Below are 15,846 nucleotides of genomic sequence, written 5' to 3'. Positions count from 1 at the left end.
CGGGCACAGAAAAATTCTGAGAATTTTCCTCAGAGGAGATGCAATAATTATACGCTAGCGACAGCTTACTTACTATGCGAGGGTGGGGTTTACTTCGCAAATATTCTCTTTTCGCTATCCCCCTTCGTTGTTTCTATTCTTCTTCTTTTCCTTTGTTTATGGAGACATCAAATCTTACGATTCATACGTCTCCGTTGTTTCTATTCTAGCGGCTGCATAAGTTACCCGTTATTGAGCAAAAATTCGTAGCAAAAATAGTTATTAACGTTATTATTTCATAAGAACGTGACCTATTTTCTGATTTGGCACCCTTATTGTTAGACGTAGTCCTACGTCAAAACACAAAACCTACACCATTTTTTGGAGTTTTTCTACTTTTATTAAATATTACCTTACAATATACTTATGTACACTTATTTTGTTAATGAATAAAAATTACTTTTAGAGGGCAGTAATTTCCATTCCAGGGTTATCCACTCCTACCTTCCTCTGGCTCGCTTTCATCTTTTCGAAATCAGTGTACATGAAATGAAGCAACCTGAAAAAGATTGAAACCAGCGTTACTATATTCACTCTCATTCAATGAACACCGAGCAATAAAAAAATTAACGCCTGGACGTCTCGATTCCCGATAATGTTTCTTCTAAAGCATACTCTATCCCTGCCAGCATCGGATGGGACAAACTCAAACATCAGAAACACACTCACAGATAGATCACCAACGAGAGCAACAGAAACGCTTCGCTCAACAGGAACACGGTGCCGATGAAAAATTCCTGACTCTTCAGATACACCACACTGTAGAGCGTTGGATATATCACCACCTGTACGGAATCGACAATTCCCATGATGGCAAGCATTTTTCCTGATCACAGATACCGGAAGATGGCAATGCATCCATACGAATTCAGCAGCCGGGTAAATAGAATGAAATGAGTTGATTAATGAATGCTGACTTCTTTTTCCGCTGCAGAGTAACTTCACACTAATTACACACCAATTTCATCCGGTTCCACCAGTTTTGAGATGATGCTCCGGATGGCGACCATTTTGCTTCCCTCAAACACATCGATTGAGGTTGCCACGTAATACAGGTAAGGTTTCACGGCGCTCACAGCATATGCCTGGATCGAGAAAAAATACAGAAATTTACTATTTCAGCGCGAAAGGACCAAAAAAATATGCTTTGAATATTTTAATAATCATAATGTGTTTAATGCACTCTACCATAATTGGCTTTCCGATCAGAGTGAAGCAAACCGAGAATATACAGATGAGAAAATCAGAAACACCAAATCGCTTGCTCAGCACCCCCATCGCCAATAGAGTTCCCAGCAGGGTGGTGAGCAAGTCATACGAAATCCATGTTCCCAAGCTGGTTATCCAGTTGAATTTGAGATACGCCAGAATAGCAGCGGATTCCACATCACCTAGCGCACCGTAATTGATAAAATAGATGACCACGGTCAAAATCAATATAGCTCGCAGATTGAAGACCCGTTTTCTGGCCAGCACCCGTACACAGTCCACTACCAATGAGACATCAAACAGTTTTCGCATCGATTCGGAATAGCTGGTCCCAGGTCCTCCAGGTTCTTCTTTAGAGTTTTCTTCTGCTGTGACCGGTTCCCGCTCGGTGGGCTCTTTCAAAACAAACAGTCCGTAGAGCAATCCTATCGAATCCGTTATAATACACAAAATGCAAAGTTCTGAAAAAAAAATCATAATCATTCTTAATGTTTCCAATGAACGATTCACCGAACTGAAAATCTTACTAACAAATCCGAGTGCTTTGAACAGGAATCCACTGAAAAAATTAGCCAGGATTGGAATAATCGCAATGGCCACAGCAGTGCAAGCGAATCGAAATGTTCGATCTGCTTCCGCTGTGCACACCGTCAGGTAGCTGTAGACACCCGTGAGTACCAATGGGAGTCCTCCGCTGAAGGACACAATCAGATTCGGAATGATTCCGGCGAACTCAAGGGAGATCCCTCGCATGAAGACAGCCGATGCGATCAGTGCTGGGAAATGAAAAGAGATTTTTCAAAATTACTGAAAATTTTTAAATACGTTCTGAAGGACCATACATCCTTTATCGCATTTTGTGAAAAAGAAACGTCTATTTCAAAAAAAATACAGTGATAAAATATTACAATCATTGCATTCCAGCGTGACGTGACAACTTTTTGACTCACTAAAAAAAATTTTGTTCTTTAATTTCCCTACAAAAGATGAACCGTAGATTCCTGTATAGTCAGTTTTTCTCCCAAGAAGCTTGCAAAAATCGGCATGCTTTTTGAACTGGGGAAATATCCTTTTGTTCCAAAGAGCTATTGATCCATCAGCTTACTCTCTGTCCTTTCTGAGTTCGGGTTCGAGAAATGCATCCAGAGTCGAATACTTGATTTCTCGGATGAGAACGGTGTCTTTCTTGAGGAACAATCTGGTTTCCGTGAGGGAAGGTCGACTATTCATCAAATTACCAGAGTCTCAAATACTATACATCGGAAAAAGTCGATGTCCAACTATGAACCTAAACCTACCTATAAACAAGTCATCTATGTTTCTATTGAATATGAGATTCCTGTCTGAGAGGGATGAGCCAGGACACACTCCAACGGATTCAAAATAAATTTCTCAAGATCATTCTGAAACTGCCCCCTGTACAAGAACAACGGAGGTTCACGAAAGAACTTACCTGGATACCCTAGATGAGAACTTTTAGAAATTAATACAGAAATTCGGAGAGAGGTGCCCTTATTTCGAGCATGAACTTGTCCGCAATTTTTTTGTTGTACAGTAAGATTATAAGTTTAGATTGAGGTTAAGTTAAGTAAGTAGTTTATTTTAACAATTAAAGAATAAATCAATTTGTTTAACATTCAAAGTCATAAAAAAGATCACATCATACAAAACAAGCATTTTTTCAGGCAATTTTTATCTACACTTCAGAACTTTGTACCAAACAAAAATTATGTAAAATAAATATATTTATGCAAAAACCAAAAAGAAATGACATGCTTTTTGTGGCTCAAAATCAATGAAGTGTATCAAATATGAATTTCGCCGTATTGTAGCAAACCATATTCCATTTTGACGTATGAATACGTCTTTGATTTCTATATAGGGGGTCACTCTAGGAAAAATGTAACAAAAAATTAAGAGATTTCAAATGCATATTACACAGAATCGTTCTTACGATATATGTTATAATAGATACCATTGGACGATTTATCCAGCATTTTTTATTTTTGGAGTGTCTAGCCACCTTAGAAACATTTATTGCACCCTGAAACATCCACATGCCAAATTTGGTTTCGTTTGCTCGATTAATTATCGAGTAATGCAGAAATTTGTGTTTCATTTGTATGGCAGACACATATGAAATAACTTATGAATTACCGTTCTGAATCATATTTCGGACACTTTGTTCTAATATCTTGAAATGCTTGATGCACTGATGATATAACAATAAAATTAATATCACAATTTCTTCTTTAGAGTAATCCCTTGGTTTCACTATCACTTTATTTGAGAATTACATTTGAATTATTGCATAGTAGGAAAAAATCCATCCAAAATCCAAAATCCACTTATTATCGTTTATGTTTGACGTTTGCTTTGCGTGATAACGTAGAATTTACACCTTCATCAATATTTAAATTTATTTCGTGTCTCATCAGTTTTCATCATCGTTATTAGGTTACTGTGATTGTTTGGTTACTGTTTCGCAGTTGAGTATAAAATAAAATCAAGTGTAATGTAATTTTCGTTCAAAGAGTTACAAAATAAAGTGTCCGAAATTTGAATTCAATTTGTCCGAAATTTGATTTTTTTTTATAAATGGTGTCCGAAGTGTGATTCTTATTCGCTTGATTTGAAAAGCATTTTATTCGATGATTTTTTTTATGTTTATGTTTTCAATCAAATAGGTACCAAAGTAGACAGCTTAAAAGCATATTGAACTAATTTATTAAAAATATCTACCAAAATAAGCCATGCACCTGTGCATAAAGTTGAGATCTGTTTTCTACATCATATGCCTTAAGCGTCCGAAATATGATTCAGAACGGTAATTAAGCAAATAGAGCCAAATTTGACATGTGGAGATTTTAGGGGGCAATAAATGTTTCTATGGTGGTTTGACACACCTCCCCCTCTCCAAAGAGGGAGGACTGAATAAATTCAGAACTAATCAAGCAAATGGAATCAAACTTGGCATATAGAGGTTTTAGGGATCGATGAACGTCTTCATGGAGGTTCGACACTCTCCCCAAAAGGGGGGGGGGTCTCTGCCATACAAATGAGAAAAATTCTGCATTACTCATGAACTAATCAAGCAAACGGAAACTTTGGCAAAATGGAGCATTTAGGGGGCAATAATTGTTTATATGGTGGCTTAACAATCCTTCCCCTTCTCTAAAGGCAAGGGGGCTGCCATACAAATGAAACACAAACTTCTACATAACTCGAGAACTAATCAAGTAAATTGAGCCAAATTTGGGATGTGAGGGTCTTTGGATACGAGAAATGTTTCTATGATGGTATGACACACCTCTCTCCTCTGAAATGGAGAGGGAGTCCAGAAAAAATAATACACATATTTCCACCAAACAACAAAATTTTCGGAAAACTCTGAAGAAAAATGGGAAAAGTAGGAAAATTTAAATTCGCATATGTTCTATAATTACATAGTGACAAACGTTGTTAGTCCATTTGATGTTTGCGCTAACGAAATTGATTTTTGTTCGAAAGTGGGAATGGATTTTAATGTGATAAAACTCACTCCTATATCTTCTTCTATCTATATAAAAAATGAATCATCAAATGTGTTGATAATAGCAAAACTCGAGAAAGGAATTGTCCGATTTAGGACTATCTTTATTATATCGTGTTTTCTGTATCAAACATTTATTCCATGTAACGGAGAAACATGTTATTTGCAAGTGGTTCAAAAATCTTCGAGAATTGTGTCTGAAAATAATCTCATATAATAATGAAGAGTTTTGGTAGAAATACTAGGAAATTTATAGTAAAAGGTAATTTTAAAGGGTACACTAGACGATCAATCAATGAACAGTTCTGCGATTGGAGCCATTAACGTGCGCTTAGTAAGAAAACGTGAGTGTGATAACGAAAAATAAATTTCTAGTTTATTTCTAGGGTCAGCTAGTAATTCATAATACGCTTCGGTTAACATTTGAACTAACGCCCGAATGTAGGCGAGAAGATTGCTCGTTGCGTCAGGGAGGAAAGCGAGTGGTTAGTGCAATCGGAAAAACATACCCATTTTAATCGTCAAATTATTTAACTTTCTTACGATATTTTCAATTTGTGTTCCAAGGGAAATAGTGAATAAATTTCCTGTCTAATGGTATACAACACAACATATGTCGCAAATTTTGAGCAATATACGTTTGAAAACTCTTAATGAATCGTTACATTTTTCGTAGAGTTACCCCCCTACACCCAAGGTTAATGTTTAGCACATGTTCTGGCATCCCGAGTTATTACATCAAATGAGCTAAAAAATAAAATAAAATGTTCTACTCCCCAACACATGTATATCATTTGTATAATATATATGATAGAGCCAATTTGAGCGAAACAGGAGACACATTTCAATGAAAGCATATGAAATCTTTTCGTATAGTTTGCCAAATACACGGCCCATACAGAGAAAGATATATTCTCGTTCATGTTCTTCTTTTTCGTCTTAGAAAACACCATCCAACTTCATCTTATGATGAGGTGTAATATTATCACGCTCCTTTATAATAGCGCTGGCAGCTATATGAATAACGTGGTCGTTTGAAGTAATTTTGCATTCCAGCCGGCCTTGGTTCGATCCCCATTGACGTCGTATGGACTTTTTTTTTGCACAATCCCAAATGAAAAGAGAAAAGAAAACAGAAAGAGATGTCTGCTCGCATACATACAAACCATTTTTAAGCTTTTAAAATATCTCATTATTTGCGCATTTGACTCTCATGCACAGGAAATGGCATCTTTTCTGCCAAAGATGAAATGTTTTCTGCCAACGCTAGGTTGAGTGTATATAGAAATCAAATACATAGTCCTTTGTCAAAAAAGTCCGATTATCAGCAACAAAAATAAACTGAAACGGTTGGAATTTGCTCGAAAAAAAGTTGAAAAAAAAGAATGTGGCGGAAGGATGATGCAGGATTGCAGGAATGTCATTTGCAGGCTACAGTCAAACGCGGAGGAGGCAATGTAACCTGAAGCAATCGCTTCCAACAGGACAACGACCCGAAACATACTGCTAAGAAGATCAAAACCAATTTGCGATCACGCAAAATAAAAACCCTTTGATAGCCACAACAAATTCCTGATCTCAACCCGATTGAGAACCTGTGGGCCATTCTCGACAACAAAGTGGTAAAAGATAGTGTCACTAATAAAGACACTCTCCAGAAGGCGTGGAATGGAATCAACCCTCAGCACCTCCAGAACTTGGTCGATAGTATGTCCAAACGTCTCCAACAGGTCATCGAATCTTTAGGAGGCCAAACTAAATATCGATGCTTTTAACTTTTTTACTTTTATTGTGTGATTTATTATTTCTCGAGCTAGGGTTTTTATATTTGTTTTCTCCTAAAACTCGATCTTAAAGGTGGTTCTTCCGTGCATCACCTCGTCATTAACAAAAACGAAAAAAATTGCTGCATATACCAACTTGTGTATTGTTCTTGCGAGGACGAAAATGAATCATCAATCCACCATCTCTGGCTGATTCTACAAACCCACAGAAATTATCAGCCCTTTCCAGAGCTATTGAATACTTTTACTAAGAGGTTAGTTCTATAATGTAGATGTATTCTAAACCAATATTCGAAGTGATAAACAAGTGAATTGAGTAAAATAATTGTGTAGTCTTAGGTGAAATTTGTGATCTTGTCCTGAACCACCATGAGATTTCTAAGTAGCCAAAATAATCACGGTTGGGAAATCTTCGTGGACCATAATTACCCGGCTCTCAAAGGACTTATCAGCTCGTAATGCAATATATCATGTTAGAGATATTTAATATGAAAGAGATAAATGAAGTGACCTATCCAATACTATGTGAATGTGCAGATTCATCAAAGTACAGAATAAGAAAAGAATAAATCGAAAAATACAGATTGGGAAGGCAAGATGAAGCAGTATTCTAACAAAAATAGTTTTTTGAAAAAATATCTAAATTGAATATATAAAATATTTTAACATATAATTTTTTATATGCTGTATTTGTATGGTCATCATTCCTTGAAAACTCATTGACATTGACTTTTTCTTACAATGTCAAACACTGTACATATTTCAATCGGGCAGCCAGATTTCGATTACGGATTTTTCGGGTTAAATGTTGAAATTGGTCGTATGATATTAAACATTGTTATTTTGAGTAGCTGCCAACTTATATACAGAGTTTTAAAAAAAATCTACGAGAGTTGAGTCAATTGGCGGCTGTTTTCGCCTTACTTGGCGTGAAATCGCTCTATAACAATAAACGACATATACGTTCACCATCAAATCGACAAATGATACAGCATTTTTTTAAAATAATTTGTGCATGGACTATTCCATTCTCAAATGCACACAATTTAATTAACCAGGAATTTTCACTATCCAGTTCTCTTGATATCCTTCGCTATACAAATGATTGAGAATCAACTTGTTTTTCATCGTCTTAGACAACAACAACTGTAGATACACACGAGACATTTTTAAATCATAGTGATGGGGATAATCTTATTATTCCAATATGATATCGATTTTGGAACCGGTTGCCAGAAATCCTTCTTTTCAACTTATTTCCAAACAATGTTATTCCCATTGCTCGATTCCATAAATTCCAACTTTTTCCTTTCATGAACTGACATCCGCTTCAAACACTTCAAAACATATACATTAATACAGCCATTCCATGCCAAACCGATACAGCGGTTCTCAGATTTTCGTCAAAAGTGGTAGTTTTGTTCTATATCGCAAACTATTAGATTCGTATTTTTTTACTATTTTTTTTTGTTAGGGTGACCATTCCCGTTTTAGGGTGGTCCGAAAAATTCATTTTTTCGCATTTTTGCCAAAAATGACTTTATTCATAAATTCATAACTTTCGAACCACTGGACCAATTCAGGCATTCGATATATTAAATTAAATCCAATTAGCTGGTATTTTTTTGGAAAAATACTACAGTTGCAGAAAATTGGAATTATGTTTTTGTTATTATTGATTGTATTTGTTTTTTCTAGCTTCCATGGTCTCGGGGCCAAAGGCGCTATATTTTTTTATATTTTTTCTGGAAAGCTGAGCATTTTTCATATAATATATCTCGAAACCAGGGAGGCGTTTTTTTTCGTTTTTGAGTTATGATTTTTCAAAGTTAACCGATGGTCCGAAACATCATTTTTTTCCCATTTTTTCCACTACTAAAAATCATAACTTTTGACCTACTAATCCGATTCAGATGATCGATATCAAATTGAAGCCAATGAGCTAGTATTGTCTGAAAAAATATTACACTCTGATTAGAAATGGATTTTGTTTTCGTAATTATTGATTATACTTGTTTTTTGTAGCTTACATCGTTTCGGGACCAAGGGTGCTATATTTTTTATATTTTTGTTTTCCTGAAATCTGAGGTTTTTTCACATAATATATCCGAATACCAGAGAGGTGTTATTTTTCGTTTTTAAGTTATGATTTTTCGAAATTAATATGTTTTCAGTTTTCGTTCAATATTTGTATGCGACTAGACTGGATGTATGTGACTATAATCCAATTAATTGGCAAGTGCGTTATTTTTTCAAAAAAGACCAGCTAGTGCGCTTTAATTTGATTTGATTGTCTGAATCGGTCCAGTAGTTCAAAAGTAATACATTTTTGAAAAACAAACATTTTTGGGAAAAAGGGAAAAATGATTTTCTGAACCATCGGGTAACTTTGATAAATCATAACTCAAAAACGAAAAAAAACGCCTCCCTGGTTTCGAGATATGTTATGTGAAAAATCCTCAGCTTTCCAGAAAAATATAAAAAATGTAGCGCCCTTGGTCCCGAGACTATGAAAACTATAAAAAACAAATACAATCAATAGACAAAACCAAAACCTGAAATTTTGCAAGCGTAGCATTTTTCCAAGAATGAATTTTTCCAATGAATGACTAGAATTAGCTTTAATTTGAGATGTCGACCATCTAATTCGGTTCAGTAGTTCATAAGTTATGGCCCTAAAATGAAAATGGGCACCGTAACAAAAAAATAAAAAAATACGGGTCTAATAGTTTGCGATAAAGAACGAAACTACCACTTTTTACGAAAATCTGAGAGCTACTATATCGGTTTGACATGGAATGGCTGAATATGAACAAGAGTCTTTCGTTAGCAAAAAAATCAATTATAGCTGACAATATTACATAGTCATATCGAAATAATTAGACAGATGATGATTGATCGAAGCTAATGACTAGTGTACCACGCGATGATTATCTTCTTCAGCAGCATTCGTCGTATGTTAAGCAGTAATTTCCAAGCTGAATACGGCACAATCTCGAAAACAAAATCATTTAAATTCCTGTTCACTGTACATCATCGACCGATTCAACTCATCTTCACATCAACCTTTTTTTTGCTGTCAACAAAACATTCGATACTAACCACAGTAGTTGAGGATGTCTGCTGCAATAGGAATCAAGATGCACGGTTTCCTCAATCCAACGCGATCACTCCAACTTCCAACGAAAAGAAGCACCAAGGCCTGAACTATGCCAGCTGTATCGGATGCACATTTATTATATCAGCACTTTACCAATCATATCAAGAAACTCACTTATAATGCTCCTGTAGGAATTCAAAGAAGCCACCTCATTCACTGAATTTTCTTTGGCCGAGCAAACAGCTTGTCTGAACTCCAACCGTTGAACTTCATCGTCGACCAGATAACTTCCACCAAGCGAATCATTTCCACCAGGCTCCACGCCGGAAGTGATATTCAAAGTTTCCACACCTTCACAAATATTATTATCCTCCAGCTGGGGGAAGAATTCGCAAACTCGCAGATCCACGCCCAGCTTGCTGGCACATGCCTGCAATTTCGATGCGAGAATAAGTGAACAACCGGCCGGATATATGGAACCTTTAGCTACGAACTTTTTCGTACTCGAAAATCTTCACTCCCGTCGAAGAAACCACGCCAAAGATGAAGAATATAACTACCGGTTCTACGGTAACGTAGGATTTTAACTTCTGGAGCCAATTACGCCGAGTATCATCCGTTTGGGCCATTTTAATTCACAATTATCAACCAAACACTTCTCGCAACCGGAACACTCTGATGATGGCATCCTGAAGCAATCGTGTAAAACTTCATTTAGCATCGGCTTGCTATAAAGCAGCGTGAAATGGCAGCAGCGGAAAGAGGCAAATATACAAAAACATAGCTTTTTTCTCCTACTCTAGTATTCACCAGCATTTGCTTTTGGCGTTGACGAATATGCGTTCAAAATAAAACTCTACTCGAAACCTGTTTCGGATGCAGGTGAAGATGGGCCCAGAGAGATGCTGGTCACTGTTTCAGTCTCGTGGGGACTATGATCAAACGAGTTTCGTTTAATATCAAGCTGGCTTCAATTTAATCCATCACCGGTCATCAAATTTGCGTGTGTTGCGTACTGCTGCGTGTGTTGCGTACCGATGAAAATCATTCTGGATTTTATGCATGTTCCTTTGTAAAACAAAAAAAAAGAATCATTGCTTTATATGAAAAAGCATTTTGATGCAGCGACTACTTGTAAGCATTACCGGTGTAAATATAACCAGTCTAAAAAAATTTACACACAAATTAAAGTATAAAACTTTTGCATTTTTCTATATTCTATATTCGCTTTTCCTATATATTTCAATTCCAATAATTCTGAACCAAAACCAAGTGGTGAGCGAGAGTCACCTCTCGAGTGCAAAGAGTTAATAATCCAGCAGGGTTTCATTCATACAAAACAGATCATGAAGCTCCTCCCCCGCGATAACTTCGAGTGGATAATAAATTACAATCAATTGATATAGTGAAAAATTATATTCTGGCCAATTTATAAGTTTTGGACTCCTAAACCCATTGCATCAGATTTTTTCGCACCTAAAGCCGAGACGAATAAATTGGAAAATTCAAAGTATCCGTGAACAAACGATCCAACAAACCAGCGCCCAAACATTTTCTGAAGATCGGATTTTTTTCAGATGTGGCTGAAGATTTGTCTGCTCCACTGTTTTGTTTATCGAATCAGTAGTAAAAAATAAAATCATGGGCGTCCAAACACCTCGAGCAGCTGCTCCTCCACAATATGTAACAACTGGGTGCGAGGGTTTCCTAGTTCTCTGTTGAAAGTACATTTTACAGATCTTTTTTCGAACATTCCGGACACATTTCTTGCTCCCTGTAACAAGTTTTATAACCTGCACTATATCAGCCAATTTGTGTACATGTTACAGCACGTGATCCGCCTGTCGTTTGAGTTCGTCAAAACAGAGTCGTTGCCGAGTATCGTTGTCAATTTATGTTGCATGTCTCCCCATGCAGCGGTTACTCTAGGATAGTCGGAAAATTTATGTTCCAAGTTTCAATTGTCGTCCTTCAATGCTGGCAACCTGGCTGGCTGGCAATTTGTTCCGTGTATGTCGCTGAACTGGGTGCGATATATTACGCATTAGGGATCATTGAAACATTGCCCATCGACCACTATTTAATTTTTTCCGACAGTCTCAGCTCAATAGAGGCAATCCGCTCAATGAAAGTTGATAAACGCTCATCTTATTTCCTAACAAGAATAAGACAACTATTGAGTGTTTCAGTCGAAAAATTATTCAAGATTACCTTAGCATGGATTCCGGGGAATGAGGAAGCGGACTCGCTAGCTAATGTGGGCGCTTTAGAAGGCACACTTTTTGAAAGGCAAATTGCTTATAATGAATTTTTCCACATTCCTCGTAAGTATACGTTCGTAAGTTGGCAGCGCATGTGGAGTGGTGATGAGTTCGGTCGTTGGTTACACACGATTATCCCTAAGGTCTCGAGGGTTCAAGGGATTAAATGTAGGTCGTGATTTCATTCGCGTGATATCCCGGCTTATGTCCAATCACTACAACCTAAACGCGCATCTCTATCGCATTGGGCTCGCAGCAAACAATCTTTGTGATTGTGGCGATGGCTACCACGACATCGAGCATGTTGTCTGCTCGTGTATCCGGTTCCATGCTGCTCGCTCTCAGCTCTCTAGAGCACTGAGAGCACAAGGCAGACAATCGAATATCCCCGTCCGGGATATCTTAGGTAGCCGGGATCCTGATCTTCTGCTTCATCTAAAGGGTGTGTCACATCAAATTGCATCACGGAAAAAACGCTGTAGGAATTTAATTTTTAGGAATTATATCTTCAGCTTTCGCTTATAATCAGATAAGAGTGTATAGATCACGTTGGCCATGCTTCACTGTCAATTTTTCGTAAATTTGGAAAAATGTCGTCGAACGAAGAAGAGCGTCGTGAATTAATCCTGCGCACTCATTTCGAGAATCCGGAGTTGACACATCGGGACATCGGTAAGATGCTGGGAATCGTCCAATCCACGGTCAGCAAAGTACTAAAACGATACTTCGAGAACCTAACCATCGACCGGAAGGTGAAGAACGGCAAAAATGGATGCTCCGTTAGTGAAAAAGATCACAAGCGCGTAGTTAAGCAGTTTAGACGTGATCCGAGAAGTTCGGTCCGGGATGTCGCCAATAAGCTGAATTTGTCAAGTTCATTCGTCCAGCGGACCAAGCAGCGGAAGGGCCTGCGTACATACAAGGTTCAGAAGGCTCCTAACCGCGACGAAAGGCAAAACATGGTGGGGAAATCGCGAGCCCGGAAGCTGTACACCGAAATGCTGACGAAGCCGCATTGCCTGGTAATGGACGACGAAACCTACGTCAAAGCGGACTTTCGTCAGCTGCCGGGCCTGTTGTTCTTCTCCGCAGAGGACAAATTCAGCGTTCCGGAGGAGATTCGCAAGCAGAAACTATCCAAGTTTGCCATAAAGTACATGGTGTGGCAAGCGATCTGCTCTTGCGGAAAGCGGAGCGCCCCCTTCGTGATGACCGGCACGGTAAACGGGCAGGTTTACCTTAAGGAGTGCCTACAGAAGCACTTACTACCACTATTGAAGCAGCACGAGGGCCCGACCATCTTCTGACCCGATCTCGCTTCGTGCCACTATTCAAAGGACGTGTTGTAGTGGTACGAAGCCAACGGGGTCACCTTCGTGCCAAAGGAAATGAACCCGCCCAACGCGAACGGAGCTTCGCCCAATAGAGAAATATTGGGCGATTATGAAGCAGGCCCTCCGGAAGAACCCAAAAGTTGTCAAATCTGAGGCGGACTTCAAGAGAAAATGGATTTCTGTTAAAAAAAAACTACAACCTGACGTTGTACAGAACCTTATGGACGGGGTAAAGAGGAAGGTGCGAGCATACGGGCTTGGGCTCGAAGTATGAATAAAAAGAAAATGCCAAAAGTTGTTTAATAGTTTTTATTTTACTGTCTAAATTTTTCAAAAGGATCGGTCTACTGGACGAATTTCTACAGCGTTTTTTCCGTGATGCAATTAGATGTGACACACCCTTTATGCCTGTTCCTCAGAACCGCCGATGTCAACGTTCGTTGTGTCCCCGTTTCATATCCTTCCTATCCGATCGATAAACTTCTACTTAGTCGCGGCAATACATACACACACTCTTTACAGATGCACGGGCCGAAAGTTGTGCAGTCCACTGATCATTCAACAAAAGCCAAAGGTTGTACCGCTTATGACAACTCTACACGAGCTGATGATTGCGCCGGCTAGTGACCATTCTATCCTGGATTCCTCGAGTCGAGAAAGACGCACCACGCTAGATATGGGGTACAGACTAGGGGGGCGTTGCTGATTAATGGTCAGCTGCATCCCAATAGGAAGTATCTCGTGTCGGGCACACGTACAGAGCATCGAAGACTGCAACGTACCAATTATGAAAACACTTGTAATACTAACCTCGAGCCAACCGCGAGTTATTATTACTAACATAGTTGTAAGGCAAAAATTGTCAAAATATTGGACTCCCGTCAGGCTAACGCCACATGTGCCTTAATAAAATATATATTTAGGAAAAAAAAATGCTGGCAACCAGTGGCGTCGAGTGAAGCTCTTGCACCCGGGGCGGAAAAGTTGATGTGTAGTTGGTGCAAAAACAGCAGTAAATGATTTTGAAGTACTGTTTCTTCTTCTTCTTCTTCTTTTTCTTTTTCTTCTTCTTCTTATTCTTCTTTTTCTTCTTTGGACATTACAAGTATCGAGTCTCCAATCGTTTTTTTCGTGTTTTTTAACGTGATCTCTGCCGATTGATGCTATCTGAATTACTTTTTTTATTTTATTGATAAAAAAAAAAGCCAACCTGGTGTATCATCTATGTGGGTCTTCTTATCAAAAATTACCTATCCCTAGCTGTCCCTACAATTATTTCTAGTGAGTATATTGGTTTTTTTTTATTAAATCGTTTTTTTTAACAGGCTCAGTTACATAAATTTAAGGAAGCCAAAATCCTATCTGTATTGTTACAAGTATATAAAAAACATTTTTCATTAATTCTAGTGTTAATGAAGTAAAGAACCGATTACTCGCGGTTTGCTCGAGTTTAGACATTTTTTTCAGGAAAAGGATAGGGTATAAGGATATGTTGACAATGTTCACACTCACATTCGCACTCACTTTCATCATACTCAATTCTTAAGCCTATCTTATATCTAATATGTATTTACATTTCACCTTATTCTATTGTTAGTAAGAAGGGATTTGATTTCTCGCGAAGGAAAAGGAAAAGGAGAATATAAGGATATAAGAACAATCACAAACGAAGATCGATAACTTTTAAGAAGACATATATTTGGAACATGTAATCAAGGTTTAACCGAGCCAACACATCTCTCACCGGCACATTGGGCTGTCTTCCTCTGGCCCGAAGAGAGTTTTCTAAATTCGATCTGGCAACAAGATACACCTCGCACGACCAAACAACGTGTTCGATGTTGTAGTAACCTTGGCCACAAGCACAGATATTGCCATCGGCAAGATTAAAACGAAAGAGTAGTGCGTCTTACGAACAGTGATTGGACATGAGTCGAGAGAAGGTGCGAATAAAGTCCCGACTCAAGTCCAGACTTTTGAACTGTGGTTTGAGGCTAGCCTTAGGGATAATCGAGTGAAACCACCGGCCCAATTCATCTTCATTCCACTTGCGTTGCCAGTTAGCGATGGTATTTTTACGGACTAAAGAATAAAATTCATTGAAGGCGATTTGACGCTGATATCTCGCCTTCAATTGCACCTACCTTTGCCAATGAGTCAGCCCTCTCATTACCCGAAATTGAGCAATGTGAAGGAACCCAGACAAAGGTAATGACATAACAGCGTCTGGTTAAAGCACTCAAAATTTCTCGTATTCTCTCAAGGAAGTACGGCGAGTGCTTTTCCGGCCTCACTGAACGGATAGCTTCGACAGAGCTAAGACTATCCGTTACAATGTAATAGTGTTCAACAGGTCGTGAGGCGACGCTGTCCAGCGCCCAGTGTATTGCTGCCAATTCAGCAATATACACTGAGCAAGGATTCTGAAGACTGTGGGAGGTGCTAAAAAATTCATTGAAAACTCCAAATCCTGTGGACTCATTCATAGAGGACCCATCAGTAAAGTACATATTATCACAATTGATACGCCCATACTTTGCATTGAAGATCGTAGGAACGATCCCCGATCGATGATAATCTGGAATTC

General features: G+C 38.3%; 1 protein-coding gene across 1 annotated transcript; it reads right to left on the bottom strand.

The window, feature by feature from the left end:
• Positions 1-380: 380 nt before the first annotated feature.
• On the bottom strand, positions 381-10,388 carry LOC129774983 (proton-coupled folate transporter-like). The gene is made up of 8 exons (XM_055779106.1): positions 10,159-10,388; positions 9,839-10,094; positions 9,667-9,780; positions 1,776-2,024; positions 1,228-1,709; positions 998-1,124; positions 709-865; positions 381-538 (listed from the first exon to the last, which is right to left on the bottom strand). Exons 1-8 carry the CDS (start codon positions 10,291-10,293, stop codon positions 442-444), a joined length of 1,617 nt encoding a protein of 538 aa, XP_055635081.1. The 5' UTR covers positions 10,294-10,388; the 3' UTR covers positions 381-441.
• Between the last annotated feature and the right edge of the window lie 5,458 nt (positions 10,389-15,846).

This window comes from Toxorhynchites rutilus, chromosome 3 (genome assembly GCF_029784135.1).
Source record: "Toxorhynchites rutilus septentrionalis strain SRP chromosome 3, ASM2978413v1, whole genome shotgun sequence".
NCBI lineage: Eukaryota > Metazoa > Arthropoda > Insecta > Diptera > Culicidae > Toxorhynchites > Toxorhynchites rutilus.
This window is presented reverse-complemented; position numbering and strand designations above follow the sequence as displayed.

Excerpts from the sequence above, each read along its gene's own strand:
- LOC129774983 (XM_055779106.1), bottom strand. The coding sequence starts at position 10,293 with ATGGCCCAAACGGATGATACTCGGCGTAATTGGCTCCAGAAGTTAAAA. Across the intron at positions 10,095-10,158 it reads AGATTTTCGAGTACGAAAAA|GCATGTGCCAGCAAGCTGGG; the intron begins GTTCGTAGCTAA and ends TCGAAATTGCAG. Across the intron at positions 9,781-9,838 it reads TTCCTACAGGAGCATTATAA|CTGGCATAGTTCAGGCCTTG; the intron begins GTGAGTTTCTTG and ends CATCCGATACAG.